The sequence below is a fragment of the Centruroides vittatus genome, unplaced genomic scaffold (assembly GCF_030686945.1).
Source record: "Centruroides vittatus isolate TY-2023 unplaced genomic scaffold, ASM3068694v2 contig_371, whole genome shotgun sequence".
Taxonomy (NCBI): domain Eukaryota; kingdom Metazoa; phylum Arthropoda; class Arachnida; order Scorpiones; family Buthidae; genus Centruroides; species Centruroides vittatus.
In genome coordinates, this window is record NW_027122194.1 from 1523697 (window position 1) to 1541732 (window position 18036).

The following is an 18036-nucleotide window of genomic DNA, read 5'->3' on the forward strand; positions in this document are numbered from 1 at the left end:
TTTCAGGCATGTTTTCATGCTATCATTACTTCATTTTTTTCCCTAAATGATTTTCTGCTAAAAATTTCTCATGGGCATTTGAAAAGACTTCTTGTCTTTTCAAATGCCCATGAGAAATTCAAATGCCCATGAGTCATCAATATAATATCATTCTTGCAATAACAAAGGATTGGTGTTTCTTAAATGTTAGTTTATTGATATATTTGTACAAATTTTATTAGTTTTTTTTACTATCGATAATCCTATTAAGAATATATTTTATGCCCTGACTGAGAAGATGGAATATAAAAGTATCATGCTTCAAAACAAATTTTTTATCTATATATTCATTCAAGAACTACAAGCTTTCTTACATAATAGAGTTATTAGGATATAGTTCATAAGATTGTGTAGAGGGGGGAAAAGTGTTAATTTTAAAATTGATAGTTCAATTCTATTTAAATATATATGATAAAATGCAGCTATATATATATATATAATGATATAATAGAAGGAAATAAGTAAAAATTAAAAAGATGGCAACAGTCACAGGAGTGAAAGCAAATTTTAAACACAAAATAGTTATAAGAAGAGAAGGCTGCTTTTAATATGATGGAAAATAAAATGTGCCATTCCAAATATAAAGAGAATATCTACCCATAGATGGAGAAAATCTAGTAGAAAAGAATATTAAAAAAATGAAAGGAATGTTTGGCAGAAAACATTATTTATAATAAATAAATAAATAAATAAATAAAAGTAAAAGGAAAGATTAATTAAATTTAAGCTATGCATATAAAATAGTAAGTATAACTGTTGGCATTAAATGAAAAGAATTTTAAACTGCTCTAAGAAGACAGAATCACTATTTTGGATTACAGAGGAACTAAACATGATTTGTTTATGATGTCAAATCTTTGGAATAAAAATAGGACAATCATCTAATAGGATGGATTAATTCAAAAAAAGTGACCAAAATAAAAACAAATAAATTTTTAAATTTTTGATAAAACCAGACATTAAGTAGAGGTTTGAAACTGTATATTTTTATAAATGAGCTATTATTTATAATTTTTCTGTGTCTAGTATTTTAATATCCTCTTTGTTAAGATATAGTGACTGATATTTTCATTCATGTGTTTGTTCTAATAAAGACAGTTCTGATGCTGAGAAAGAAAATTTCAATTTGAAAGAAAGACATCAATTACATCTAATCAATAAAATCTTTAAATATTTTGAAGAAGTTCAGTTGAATTAAGCTGACATTTCATTAAAAAAAATTTTATTTAGTATTTGATTGCTTCTTGTTCTCTCTTTATTTTTAATATTTAACTTCTCTCTTTTTACAATTTCTTATTTGGATCAGTCTAAATTTGTGGATGTTTAAATGTTTTACTTATTTAATACTACAGTAGAGAGTCGTTAATCTGAACCCCGGTTATCCGAACGATTTTCAGTCGGACTGTGTCGTGCTGAATCGAACATTTTTGATACTAGATTTACTTCTAAAGTATAATTTTCATGTTTTTGTATTCTTCAATATATTTATTTTGTTTGTAAAAAATAAAGAAATAATTTTTAATGATACAATAGCCTCGATTATTATTATAAAAATTTTCATTAGACTTAAAATAGACGAAAATTCAACACGAAGTGACATGCAACGGAGAAAAATTTGAACATCGGACAGGTTAATATATTTTTTCGTACATAATCGGTTATCCAAACAAATCACTTATCCGAACAACCCCAGTCCCCAATTGATTCAGATTAACAACTCTCTACTGTAGTTTATATTAAATTATATATTTTCATTCTTTGAAGATAATGTATTTAAGAAGGATGGACTAGCTATTGTGGATAATTAGCTAAATTTATCAATGCACCTTTAACAGGGAATACTTTTAACAATGGGTGATGTTTAAACTTAAAGTTCATCCATTGTTAAAGGTGCATTTGACTAATTTAGATAATGTATTCAATTATTTCTTTAGGCCTCTGTAGCCTTCCCCTTGTCTTCATGACTAGAAATACATGTTAAAGTGTACAACACAGACTAATGATAATTACATGAATTCAAAAAACTGTAATTATGATAATTTCTATTGAAAATAAGAAATGTAATGACTTTATACTTTTATACACACTAAGTTAAAATCATACTGTAATTTGTATAATTTATAATCAGTCTATCAATTCAAAATTATCAATTATTTATTTTTCCATCTTTTGTTTAACAGTTTTGAATAGGTAATGAAAGGAATGATTTGAAAAGTTAAACAAGTAAAGTAATTCTAAGGTAATCGAGTAACATCCTTGAAAAATGATGGGATATGTGCCTTGGTATCCTGAATCTGTCTTGAGCAGCACTCATATTCTCAAGATCCTGGATATGCACTGCTAAAAATCATTTAGTTTTAGTTGTAAATGTGTAAAAGAAAAAAGTTATAGTGAATTGCATTTTCTACAATTTGACAGTTACATATAATAATAATTCAATTTTTTTATGTATTTACATTACGTGCATATAACAACTAATAAATATCCACTTATTTTTAAAAAGTCATATGAGAAATATTGTGTTGTTATTGAATTTCAACATATAATTGTGTTTTCTTCATGTTTAATAGAAAGTTACAGTCAAACATATGAACAGTGGAATGTGAAAAAAAAAGGCTATTGCTTGGAGGTTATTTTGTTACAAAGTTTCTGAAAAAATGGCTATTATTTAGAGATGACTGTTATTGGAGGTTATATACATAGATATTTTTCTATAGATTCAGCAAATTCATCTCTAGGTGTAATTGAAATTCATAAAGTGAAACAATCGGCAAAATCTGAAAGCAACAAAAACCAAGGCAATTATTTCCATATAAATCAATGTAAATTCAATTAATTTGTTTTATACACTCAAAAATGCATAACAAAAACACATTTTATAGAGAATAAACATAGTGTTTAGTACTAAAAACAATAAGAAATTAACATAAAATGAATATAAAAGTGGCCGATTTCAGTGATCTTAATGCTACTCTCATATTTTTCAATGATTTCCTTCAACTCAATCATGTTCCTGGCCTTCTTCTTTGAAGGGCTTTTGGCCATGGAAACTTTCTTTGGTCCCATGATGGAGCTGAAATGAAAGGAAAGCAATAGAATTGTTTGGCTAGACATTTAGGGTAATGCTCACACAACGAGAAACAATGCCACATTTAGCAGGAAAATGCGTGGGTCACCCTTTGCTTTCACAAAATTAGCAGCAAGGTCACATGAGCACGTTGACAAAAAACAGACAAATTTTTCAATGAAAACTGAAATCGACAATAACTGAAGTCAACGAATTCTGAGGTATTACTGTATTTCCAAAAGTATGTCATGCTGAAAATTATTTTGAAAATTAATGCTGAAAAGTATTTTCTAACAAATTAGCATATGCTAATTTGTTAGAAAATACTTTAAAAAGTTTCAAGATTTCATTTATGGTATAAATTATAACAACACAGCAACTAAATTAATGAAAAATAAGTTATAGGTGTTTTGACACAAATTGGAGATTATTTTGCAATCTGTGTTAAGAAGTTCCATTTATATTCCTTCTTATATTTATGCAAGCTTTGAAGACACTTGTTCTTTCAATATTTTGGTTTTTACTAATTTAATTAAGAAAGCCTTCTTCTTATATATGAAAAGACATATTAAAGTGCTTGCACTTTTCAAAACTAAGATTATCACTTCAGATTCTCAGCAAGACTTGCAGATAATAAATATCATTAAAAAAGTTTATTTAAAATTTAACAACAGTGTTAAAAGAATTAAAGAAAAGCTTAGAAAAAATAAATAAATAATGCAGTTTACCACTAGAGTCATTTAGCTAAATTTATTAAAAACATAGGATTTAAGAAAGCTAATATTGTGAAGAGAGTTGTATCTGATGAGGATTTACGAATTACTAGTTAATTTGTTACTTATGAAGAATGATGGAGAAAATATGCCAAGTGCCAAGAATGCAGGAATTTATAGTAATCTTTATTAATAATTATTGTTTATTTTGTGAAGATTTAGAAATATTTATTTTTATATTGAAAGTGTATATAGATCACTAGATATCAGAATTGAAGAATATTGAAAGGATAATCAAAAACAGAATTATAACTGCTTTTATGATAAACATAGAAAGTAAATGGAATGCAGCTTTCTTAACCTTGCTGACATCTAAAGTGCTCTCATATATACCGAATGACTATGTATTGCTACTTCTAACATTCCTGTAATCAAGATACAAGAAACTTAAATTGGATTCATGGATTTGGATCTTGTCTAATTAATGTTATAAACTGGCTCATATTACTTTATTTGCATTTAGTTTTTGCATATCTTTTACTGTATAGTCATTTAAAAATTTACTATTTTTAACATTTAATATTAGTATTAATATTAATTTATCACTAAAGAATTTATGAAAGTTTGTACTACATTTTGAAAAAACTTGTTTAAAAGTTTTAAATTTGAATCCTGTTTTGGGAATGTTTTGTTCTAATAATTAAGCCTTCATATTCTGTTTCAAAATCAATCTGATGCTGGGATCAAGAAAGTTCTGAAAATCTTTTCTCATTTGACTTTTTAAAAGTAAGCATATATTTGTTATAAGTATTAAATAAGGAATTGAAATAAAAATGATGAATCTACTGTCATTATATTAAACAATTACCATTTAAGTTACATTATTTTTGCAAAATAACAATAGCAAAAATATTTAAAAGAAGTTATTTACTTAATAATAAACATATTACATTAAACAGATACATATTTCTATATTAGGAATTAATTTTCTAGAGATGTGACTGTTCAGTAATATTGATGTGCATTAATAAATATTTTTTTGATCTAATAATTGTCAGAATACAAAAAACTTGATGCCATTTTGATCAATAAATTATGTAACACTGCTTTACATGAATACCAAAAAAGTCTTTAGCTAGATACCAGTACAAGCAGTGTTGCATAATTTATTGATGGTAATATCTTAATATCTTAGACTCTCATAAAATTAACTGAAATAATAAAATAAACTTATTACTTTATGATAGTCTTTTCTGTAAAATTTGATAAATGTTTACAATGTTTTTCTCACTTTTAGGTTCGACTTCTCATCTTCAGCAATCCCAAAAACACTAATAAACACTCTCACTTTAAATTATTGAACATTTTAAAGGTCGAAGAAATACTAAATTTTTCTTTGCTTTATCTCCATTCATTTTCAATTATAGGGCCACTCTATTCCCAATTTTGAGTTATCTATATAGTTCCATAAAGCCAGTCTTCTGACTGCTTTATGTTTACTAAACATTTGACATTTTTAGAGATTTTTTCTGTTGTTACTATTTTCTATATTTCAGATAGTTATTTCTTATCTTTCTTATTCACTGTTTCATAATTCAAGTTTGCTACATTAATACATTCATTAAAAGTGAAATCACAATAACAACACAAAGAAATGTGCATATACCCACATTCACATTGGAGGACTGGTAGAAATGAGAGATGTGCAAATGATTAAAAAGAACAAACATATGCAACAGACACCTGTGACATTCAGTAATGAGCATGGCCCTCACGGCAGGAATACAAGTTTCTGTATGGCAAAGCATACTATTAATGAGGAGATTAATGATTGCCTGAGGTATCCCTTGCCAAGCTGCATCCACTGCAGCATATGGTATGTTGTGGTGGTCCCTGATGCATCTAATGTCAGACAAAGTCCCACAAGTGTTTGATGGGAGAAAGATCCAGCAAGACTGCTGGCGAAGGAAGGATGTGTATTCCATTTAGACTGGCGAGAATTTCTGTGCGACGTGCAGTTAGGCATCGTCTTGCTGGAATACCATATTGGGTGCGGCCTGTACCAGTGTCCAAACCACGGACCCCACAATTCATGTGACATTTCACTCCATTTCTGCTTTACTGTCAGAGTACCAGAAATGTGCACCAGGGCTATCTGTTGATCAAACATGATGTGTCCCTAAACCATGATGCTTGGTTTGGAATTTGTGTGACACTCGATGAAAAGAGCTGGCACATGGCATTTCGTGGGATACCGCCACATCCATCCATGAATGTCATTCGTCCACAGACAGAAGTGGGATTCATCCATAAACAATACTTCATGCCATTCAGTGGTTCAGTTGTGATGATGACAATACCATGCCAGGTGTACAGCTGTTAATTGGTGGTCTTCAGCTTGCTGTCATATCTGAGGCATTTTCTATGTTTTTTCAAAAGTTCTGCTGCCATGAATCATTCATTGCTGATAGAAATACTCAAAATTGCTTCAGCATAAGCCATAAATGCTATCAGCAATTTATGGCCCAAGCCAGCTGTTGGTGTTTATAGCTTGAAACTGGATACCACATGACCCGATGTGTATGCAAACTTAATAATTTGGATATTTCTGTCATCTTTATCAGTCTTGCAATATGCGCATTCCTTTGATGTGTTGCAATTTCACTTTTGAGGAGTGTATGTACCAGTACTTGTTCCATCGTCCTTATTTTCATTGCCTTATCTTGTTTATATAGCAACCTAGATTGTTTTTAATCTACTTTTGAATTAGTATTACATACCTTCCTTCCCAGTTACTCCTAACTTTCTTTCACTTAGATCTTTCTTCTATTCTAGTCTCAAAGGTTCTAATTGTTGATTCTATGTAATACCTGTTTTAATCTTTAATATATATATCTTCCTGACTGTCTTAGATCTGTTTTAGATTTTTTAAAAACTTGTTTTTAATCAAATAATATAAAGTTATTTTTAAAGTAAGAATAATAACTCAATAAGAATGAAAGAGATAATTCAGAAAAGAAAAAAGAAGTTGAATTGTTTTTTTATGTTGTGCAGAGTAATTGCAATTAAAATTTAGAATGAAAAATCTTTTATGAAATCAAACTTTAATTATATTGAAAAACAAGCATTATTAACTTATATATATACAGTCAAACCTGTTTTTATGCGGGGGATAGGGACCACATTAAAAAAAACGCATAAAAAAATCGCACGAAACTTCACGAATGGCTGTAAAAAATAGTTTTCACAACACAATTAAAAAAATATTTTTTTTTATGCGGTCAACAGGGACCGCATAAAAAAAGTCTCACATAGAAAATAACTCAAAACCGTGCGAAATAGAATTTATTGACAACAGATGTCAGCACTTGACTGCATCGTCTGGTCTATCATCTGTTTTACATATTTTTGTCCAGGTGGTGTTTTGTTGACTTAAAAAGTAAATTATTTCATTTTTCGCATATTCATGCAATAATATTACTATAATAAGTGCATTTATGCTATAATAAGTTTATTTAGCTATAATAAGTCAACGTGAGACATGACGAATCGCATGACAACTATACCGCACAAATAAAATCGCACAAAAAAAACCGCACAAATTAAAAATTTGCATTAAAAAAATCGCACAAATAAAAATCGCACATAAAAAGAGCGCATAAAAACAGGTTTGACTGTATATATATATATATATATATATATCTAATGATAACATAAAATATCGAACATCAAATTTATTGAAATATTAATGGGCCAGTTACAGAAATGAAGACTTCGAGCCCAAGGTTTGAGACTAAACTTATGGTCTTGCTAACTTGTGACTTAAATCACGTTTCACAAACAAGTCAGAAGCATGGCTTAATGGATGCTGTTACATTTAAAGTTGCTCTTCCCTATCGCTTTGGCATTTTTAACCAATCAACACTTTTTGATGATGTCAGAGAAAGTAGTGGAAAGCATGAGCATGTAGTAAAGTCAGCAAAAAACTCAAGGCTAACCCAGCAAGACAGGAGAAGGTATATGACAAATTTAACAAATAGGAAATGTGTGTCATCTACCATAAGAGTAGCTCAAAGTCTGTGGCAATTGAAAGATTGTTACTAATTGATACTTTGTAAAAATGTTTCTATATAAAAATTAATATATGTTAATTGTGTACATTTATTTTTCACATCATTTTATTAAATATAGTAATAGTTGTCAATCAGATATTAAGGTGAATCTCAATTATTTAAATGTTGGATTTCATGCTGTATGTTATGTAAAATATCATGAATGAAAAATGCCTAAATCCATGTTTTAAATCTTTTTCAAAATTCAATATCTGAATAAATTTTGAGTGAATTTGTTTTATTCCTTAACACAGTAAAATCTGGTTAACTCTGATCAGTTAAGGAAAGAAAATTCAGACTTCAAGTTAAAAAGTTTCAAGCTATGGAACTTTGGCTAAAAATCAAGATTTTGTGCATTGGTTTATTGGTGAGCTATAATAACTACTCATACATAAATATTTCTGTCTTATTTACATAGAATAGTTGCATCAATGTAAACATCTATGTTGTCCATAAACTCAAATGCTTAACCAAATGGTTAAATAAGCTACTGAGAAATGCTTTCCAAATGGTTGATCTGTTCACTCTTAAGTATTTAGTAATGATATTTTTTAACCTGTATGATATAACATGTAAATATCTATCCTAGATGATTGGAGAAAGAAAATATCTTTGAGTGAATGTGTTTTTGAGTTAACCAGTTCCAACATATTTATTGAACTCTTATTATTTTGTTATTTCTTTGTTCTTGTTGATTTAATCCATCATAAATATCCCAAATGTATAAACATCCATTTTTAAGTTAAATTGAATGAAGAATTAAGAAACTAAAATGATTGTTTCTTTGGCTGTATTAGTTATCATGCATTTGACTATTTGTGCCATGGTTTAGACTTGCCTCTAGCAGAGTCTAATCCATGGCTTTTATTACTGATTTTTGATTCATAGACTTCCACTATTCAAAAACTCTTTTCTTAAATAAAATTTTAAGAAAATCACTATAGCTATCATTACTACATCTTTTAGAAAAGATATTGTGTAACAACTTGATGTGATAGAGAAGAAATCAGTTTTAGAATGGCAAAATTTTCTTCTGTAGATAAATTGAGATGGCCCAAAAATACTTAGTATTTTCATGAAAAGTACAGTACATATAAATAACTTCTTTGAGAAATTTTATGAAAGTTTTACCAAGCAGAATATTTACAAATATTCATTTTTCTAATATGATTAAAAGTATAATGAAATCTATATATATATATATTATATATATATGTTATGGACAAAGTGATTAATTGGGCATTATGAATAATGACCAAAAAGGGCATGCAGTGTGATAAATATTGATTAATTTATCAAATTGACCAGTCATTATGAATACTGCTATCACCTAGTCAGGCAAAGTGATAATAATACGTTGAGGAGTGATCATCCAACATACGCTAGCCAATTGGCACTCTGAGTTGTGCATGCATATCGTGTTTAGTACCAAATTTTAAATTCTGTGACATTTTAATTTGATTAAAAAACTCCACTTATTTCATTTAGAAATGTTTATTTTTTGTGAATTATTTTAACATATTTTAAAAAGAACATGTAATCTTTTAAAACTAAGTACTATTAACTATATTAATTAAATGGTAAAATTTTACCTATGAGACATGATAGCAACTGTTTGTGCTCCTGACAGATTCCTCCAGAGGGGAGCCGCAGGCTGGACATCGATTGTTTAACTAGATATTGATACGTGTGTTCAAGAACTATCATAAATAAATAACTAGTGACGTTAAACAATCAGCGGCCGGTTGGTAGCGCCCCTCTGGGAGGAATCCGTCGAGTGCACAAACAGTCACTACTGCCACCAAATTCAGTACTAAAGGCAATACGTACGCACAACTCAGATGCAAATGCTGATTGGCTAGCGTATGTCAGATGATCATTACTCAACATATTATTATCATTTTGCCCAACTAGATGATAGCAGTATTCATAATGACTGGTCAATTTGTTAAATTATTGAAATTTATTACAATGCTCGATTTTGTTGGTCATTATGAATAATGCTTGTATTATAAATAATGAATAATGCCTGTATTAACCACTTTGTCCATAACATATATAAAAAAATAAAAAAAAGACAATAATCAAAGATATCTTTTTTTTTTTTTAACTTTAATTTTAATATAATATTGAAACAGAATTTTTGATTTTAAATTTATTTTCAGATTTAGTAAATGGAATTTTATAAATGAAAGATTCTTTTTACTATTTTGTAGTTAATTTTGTAGATGATGGAATAATTAGCTATAAATAATTATTTTCATTTTGGAGAATAGATTATTTGAATAAAATAATTGTACAACAATAATTTTTACCTAAATTATTTTTATTGAAATCATGTTGTTATATTCATAATACATAATATATTATAATATATATGTACTTTATAGAATTTATGTGAAATATAATTTATATTTTAGGAAAAAAAATGGTCGCACATTCCGAAGAGAAGATTCACAACATCCTCATGAATCAGTTGCTTTGAATGGTTTAGGTAAATAAATTTGTTCATGCTTTTATATATATTTTTATTTATTGAACAGAAGTAAAAATTTTTGAATTAAATCCTCCAGGTACATGAATTTGTTAAGATGTTTCAAGGTGGTAAGTTTGCAACTGGTTCTATAAGGGTGTCAAGGTGGTCAAGTTTAATCTAATCTTTAGAGGTCCTTTTGCTTAACAGCCCCATAAATCACATTAATTAAATTATTTTTAAATTTTTACCTTTTTGATGTCTATTGGTGACATGCATTGCCATTGCATTTATTACATGTTTAATGAAAGCTTGCATTGTTACCTAAGCTGTCTATTTATTCTTTGTGATGTTTTCTATCTTATTATTTTCATTTGAATGTAATTATTAATTCTTCTTTAATAACAAGTTTATTAATTCAAGTGCAAACATTCCATAAAACACTACAGTTGTTGTATTTGTATTAGATTAATTTTTATTGAATTATGCTAAGATTCAATTCCTCTACTATTAAGCTCTTTACACCATAATAATGTGTGGCTTGGATCAAAGCTAATATAATACATGATTCAAAATAATGGAAACATTTTCATATGCTTATTGCAAGGTAACTGTTAGCATATGTATAGCATATATATTATTTTTTAACAAACCTCTCAAAGTTTTATTTGGCATTGTACAAAACTCAATGTGAGAATCCTTTGTCACTCATCATTTATTAATACAGCAGTATAATTTTGTATGAATTGAATTGTTTTGTCAAATTTAATGGTGTTTTTCCCATTAAATATAATTGTTTATTTCTGATTTTGTTATTTATAATATTAATCACTTATTACTAATTTTGATATCTTAATGTACTGTAAATATTTTAAGATGCTTTAACTCTAAAGCTAAATTTAATTATTTTTTCAACTTTTATGTATTTTATTTTCAGTTACATTTACTATTTTATTTTCAGTTTTTTCACATTATTTTTAATAATTTAGAGAAGTCTTTGCATTTGTAAAATATTTAATTATTTATAAGAAAAAATGTGAAGAAAATTATTTCATCATAATGAAATGTTTGAAGTTTTAAAGCTTTTAAGCAATGTGTTGTTCAAAGCTGAAATTTATGCAATTAGTTGTTTGTCTGGAGTACATAATATTTAAAGCAGTTATGTTTCAATACAATTTATTTTAAATAATTCAATAATAATTTTTTTCTCTCTTAAGTAATCATTATTTTCTTGCTATTCTAAGAATAGATGTTTATTGAGAGATTTCTTAGCCATAGGTCCTTCTGTGACAAGGTATGCTGGGCAACCAGCTGTCTCCAGCAAATTTGGTCAGTTGCAATGGTTTCAACATCATCTCATGAAATGCTAACCTTCTTTAGATCTTCTTTAATGTAGAGTACCAAGTTGTTTATGGTCTACTTTGTTTCCTTTTTCCACTGTATGGTTTCCATTTAAAGCTACTTTTTGGTAAGCATTCTTCTGGTAAACAAAATACTTGTCCTGTGAAACACATTCTACACTCTGTAACTATACTCTGTAACAACGTCTTGCAGTTCATGTAGGGCATTTCTTCTCATGACTTCCTCATTTCTGATACAGTCACGATATGTAATTCTAAGTATCATTTGAAGTATTGATGGAATAGATTGAGTTTTTGAAAGATATTTATTGTAATTTATATTGCTATGAGTGTTGTTTTAAATACAGTTCTTCTGGCATTTTATGTATAAAGAATTGTTCAGATTTGTTTTTGTTTGTTATAGTTTAAAACTTTCAAAAAAAATTAAATAATAGAAACAACATTATTAAAATAGTTTTTCCAAAATATTTATTATGGTAGTTAAAGTTTGCTTTTTTGTTTTTTTTTTTTATAAGAAAAATCTATCTTTAAAACCAAATTTTTCAACTTTTACTTTTTATAGTTTTCTGGATTTAATTGTATTAAATTAATTTTTTGTCTAAAATTAAATTATAATTGGTTTTGTTGATTCAGATATAGTAAGACCTGGATAATTCAGCAAGTTCTGGATTTGGGCTATTCCAGATTATCAAATATGCTAGATTATCTGTTTGAATGGGTAAAACTGAAAATAACAAAAAATGTACAGTACATGTGTAAAATTTATTGATATAATAAATGCAAAATAATTAATTATTTGCTCTGAATACACTACAGTGTATTTACTTTAAAGAAAAAGATTTACAAAAATATATACTGTTAAATGAACACGTAATACACTTACAATATTACTGTATTTAGTAACAGTTTGATTATCACTGGCAGCTGATATTGATTCTAAGTAGTAGACTGTGTGGATACAAAAAGTAGCATACTTTGTTTTGAGCAAATTTTTATACAAAACATTTTTAGAAAAGTGTAGTAGAAAACAAAGAATAAGTATTTCTTTGTAAAAAGGGGGTTGGTGGAAATTACAATTTAATAAAGTAAAAATTACATTATAGATACTAAACATATCTTCATTGCTTGCCATGTCCAATCACCAGGAACAACTATTCTTCACTGCAGAGATGACCTTTCTTCGTAGGCTACTACTCTGCACAAATATGTAAAACAGTCTAAAATGTCCATAGATGATAATCCCAACACAATTAAAAATATAACATTTCTTTGTAAAAAAAAAAAGGGGTTGGTGAAAATTACAATTTAATAAAGGTCATCTCTGCAGTGAAGAATAGTTGTTCCTAGTGATTGAACATGGTGAGCAATGAATATATGTTTAGTATCTGTAATGTAATTGCAGAATTGGCTAGTTTTTGCTGAATTTGGCAACACTATCACACTAGCTAACTGAAGGATGAACACATGGATCATTACTGAGTGGTGGCAAACACTCACATGTAGTGAAAGATCTGACTAGACCAAGTTGGGTATTTGCTGTTGAGCATTCTGAACCATTAAGATTTTCAGATTATCAAATCCTGAATTATTAATGTCTTATGTAAAATGATGATATATTTTTTTGTAGTATGTTTATTTTATTATCTAGTTAATTTGCCTCAGATAAATTTGAATTGAATGCCGGAAAAGTCTAAATAGAATATAATATGTATTTTTAACTTTCACGAAATCATAAAATTTTCAGGAAGACAATAATTAATTTTAAATCTTTTATATTATTTGTTTAAAAACAAATAATTTCTCTCAACTTTGAAATCACATATTACTATTAGAACTGATTACCATAATAAAAGTAGATATTAAGTATTATCTGTTTGTTATTGGACTATTTTAAATGCAAATATAAAGTGTTTGAATCAAGGATTTTTATATTTGCTTGAAAATATCTGCGTAAAGTTTCTATTATTATGTTTGAGTACAAAGGATAGGTTATAACTTGACTTATATTTAAGGTAACAGACATCTCACTTGCTTTTTATAACTATGCTATTACATTCTGATAAATGTAAAAAGGCTAACACAAATGTGCATATGTGGTGGAATGTTGGAGTTTGTTTGCATAATCACCTGAGGTGATTACATTTTCAAAAATCTGCAATCCAGTTTAATTTATCAAGAGACAACATATGTTAACAATTAAAATATGATAAATCAGTTAAGACGGCACTCATGGAACGGCAACCATCACTATTATTTGAGAGAAAGCATACCCTAAAACAGTGGTGGCCAACAAGTTGATCGCGATCGACCGGTCGATCGCCAAGCCAATTTTGGTCGATCGCTAACGATGTCTTGACTTAATGTATTATATTTGTAACCGAACGCAACTGTATGCATGCAGTTATGACTCGACTCATAAGCAGTGAGTGCACTTTGTACTGAAACAGTGTATAAACATAGTATGTATTTCACACTTCCCCCTCCCCACTTAGACTACGCCTATGACAACAAGTCGATCGCAACACATTTTTACGATAAAAAGTAGATCTTATGTGCACAAAAGTTGGCCACCCCTGCCCTAAAACATCTTTAGAATAAAGTTTTAAAATTTGGAATTTAATTAATGAGAAAATAAAAAAGTTTGAATGATTTGAATTATGAATGTGCATCACCAAGAATGCAGGCAATAAATCATTTGCAATCTTAATGATGAGCATACATGTATATTTCACAAAACTAGACTTTTGTATTGTAACATAATATAACTGAACACCCTTAACCTTATTAAATCTAATGTTTTCGGATTAGATTTAATAAATATATTTTTGGTTAGGGTTGATGAGCATATAGTTCATTATATCCAATAATAATTCTCTTCAAATTACAAAACCAGTCCTAAAGCTTTTTAGAACTAATGGATAATCATATAACTTTAAAAAATTATTGCTGAAATAAAATTTAAAATGTTAAAAAAATAAAATTTGTATTTATTAAAATTAATTCTTGATTTAATTATTGTATAAAAATATTTTTATTTTGTATTTGATAGTTAAACTTAAAAGCACAAAACAAATGATGACTTTATGTAAAAAGTATTTTGAATTTTAAAAAAATGGAAATATAATTGTAAATCTTAATGTCTGTATATATTCATATTTTCCATATTTTTGTTTTTCAGGTACCTATCCTGTTATTAATGGAACACCTATCATTATGCCACCACCACCACCACTTGAAGACTGCCTTCCTGTAGAAGTAAGTAGTTTTATATAGTTTTATCATATACTCAAAATCTTTTACTAAAAACTATTATAAATTAAATTAAGATTTTTTGTTAAATAATTAATAATGAATAAATTAAAAGTAATTGTTTATAATTAAAACTAAGTGTGATTATTTTTTTTAACAATTTAGTTTAATGTAACAATGCAGATTATCAAAATATCCACACAAGACACTTATATCTGCATACTAATTTTATTAAAATATTTACGTTTTGATTTTTTAGCTTATATTTTTATCAGTTTTTTAATAAACTGTTTCTTCTATGAATTGATTTTATTTGTCTGTTTTCCTATCTGATTCAGAAAATTTCCAGCCAGATATGATTTTTCTTTATACTTGAGGCAGATTGAATAAATAAGATTTTTATTGTAGGAAAATGAATTCTTGCTCTTCTCAACATAATTTCTGCAATGGTTCATCTTTTGAATACCATCATAGAAAAAAGTTTCTGGGCATATCCACAGCCAAGCATGCAATGTTGCTTTTACAACATCATTGTTGAGGGAAAATTGACCTTTCAGTATATTCTTTAGGGACCAAAGGAATGAAAATTACAAGATGTGAGATCAAAACTATATAATGGGTGGGGAAGAACCTCAAATTTCAATTTATGGATTGGATGGCATCTTTAGTCACATTCACTTTATGGGATGTTACATTATTGTGATGAAAAATAACTCTTTGCAACATTTACAGCATTTGGTTTTGATTGCAGGTCTCAGTTCTTTAGAAAACATCTCATTGTATCTAGCTGCATTCTTTTTTCTTGATAATATTCCAGAATAGGACCTTTGACATCCAAAAAAGTGAACAGCACTTTTCTTGTGGAAAAAGCTGTTTTGAACTTTTTGGGTGGAGGATACTCTCTCTTAGGCCAAGAACACACATGCGTAAAATTGTGTGGCAGAAAACTGAATCAGAAATCAGCTTCCAGTTTAGTTTCTGTTTTACGCTTTTATGCCAGAACATACACTGTAAAAATTCTGGCCGAATAGGAAACAGCACTGCCATTAACAGTGCTAATTTTATTAATTTTTTCCTCTCATATATATTTATCTCTTTCTACCTTCCATTTTTTCTCCACTTCCTCTACTATAAAATAGAAAATTTAAATTAATACACTTGTATTCCAAATTCAAATAAAGAACGTGTGATCTAAATACTAGGCCTATATATCAATCTACTAGACCTACCTGTTATTTGAAATTTTGCACCTACAGCCATCCATAAATGTTGTTTAAATACAGTGTCTTTATACATGACACTGATGTGGTTGAACAGATTCAATAAACTCCTCTATTTCATTTATCTTTTATTTTTTCAAGACTGTCACAATTATAGGGTTAACCCTCATTGCCACCATTGTTAGAATAAAAACCACGTGTCTACTTTGACGTCACAAAAAAGACTTCTCTTTATTGGAGGAATTTTGGCGTAAAAAGTAGAGACATGCTCTTACTCTTTTTTCAGTTATGTTTCAGCCAAAATTTCAGAAAAATTTTTATGCTTTCTGTTTTATGCTTGATTTTATGCCAAATTTTACGCATGTGTGTTCCTGGCCTTACATTCTGGTTCTTAATGGTGTGCCTGTCTCAATGTCTGTAACAACTCCTTAGAAACTCATCCCCTCTTGTCTTGAACCACTAAATAAATTTCATTTACAGTTCAATATCACTCTCCTTGTGTCCTGCTGCATATCATTTGGCACTCATCTGGAGCAAACATCTTAGTTGAGTGTGTCATGGATAATGGAATAAGTATAGCCAATGTTCATGTTTATGAAGACACCACTTTAATAATGGTAATGCCCTTATCACCTTTGATAAGATTGTCGTCTTGATGAGTTGTGCCAGATGTGTAACAATAATATGACTGCTAGGACACGACTTGTTCTCTTTCTGTTCTGTCTTCATTAAAGCTTTGAACCCTCTTGCAAACTTTTTGCAGCAGTATGCATGATTTTCCAAACCTAAGATGGGTCTCACTATGTCTAATGCCTTTGATTGTGAAAAATTGAATAACTACTTGCTGTAAATTCTATTGCAGTTTTGTATGAGCAATGCTCTTTTGTAAATCGCTTAGTGTACACAAGCACTATCTGGTAGGAATGACTATTTGTACAGAGCTGCATTATTTATATACTTTTGATCTTATTAGTCTAAAACTTGTGCATATGCTACTTTTTTTAAAAGCACTGCTTAGAAAACACTACAAGGCAGATTTAATAAATAAGGTTAGTATCTTATTTATTGAATCTGCCTTGTACTATTTTTTAAATATCATGTTATCACTCTAGTTATGTATTATTTACTTTTATATTGATGAATTAAGATTTTTTCAACATAGGAAATAAATTCAATTTCCATAGATATGTCATATTATTTTTCATATTAAATGTAAAATGATGAGTTGAACTAATTATTAAACTATGTTGAGAAATTGAGTATGTGAAATTAAACTTTAGGAATAGTTATGTTTAAAGTCTTTTGTTGATCTATTGTTATTATTAACCTTTCAACCATCGGATAGTCAGGTATGGTGCTACCCCAAGGTAGTGGAGAATAAACGTGGGAAATTTTTAAAGTATTTTTTGACACATTTTTTTTCTCATTACTGTTTCAGAAAAAGATTTTGTAAACAGTTATGCCTAGTAAAGAAAAGTCTTTTTTTATTGTTACATAATTCATTTTTTGTGTGAATTTTTTTTCCACAGTAGTTTTCGGAGATACCCCCAAAAGAATTTAATATATATATATAATATATATTCCTCACTGCTGAGTGGTTAAATGAGCTATTGGTTTATCTTGTAAACTAGATAAACAGCAGATAGGGCAAGATATAAAGCAATTAAAACCATCACTTTCTTCTGAAATAGTTTTATTGATAGGTTGTTTAAAGTATAAATGTTTTAAAATACAAATAAGATCAATTTCTAACTCAATTTTCTCTCTTATCTAAAACATTTTATTGATTACATTAAGTCAGA

General features: G+C 28.3%; 1 protein-coding gene across 2 annotated transcripts in view; it reads left to right on the plus strand.

Moving 5' to 3' along the window:
* LOC136975397 (uncharacterized) overlaps positions 1–18036 on the plus strand; it is a 43083-nt gene that overhangs the window by 20971 nt on the left and 4076 nt on the right. For both annotated transcript variants that reach the window (XM_067270442.1, XM_067270443.1), the window contains exons 5-6: positions 10352–10425; positions 14944–15020. In XM_067270442.1, the coding sequence (XP_067126543.1) occupies positions 10352–10425; positions 14944–15020 (151 nt within the window). The remainder of the gene's footprint in view (positions 1–10351; positions 10426–14943; positions 15021–18036) is intronic.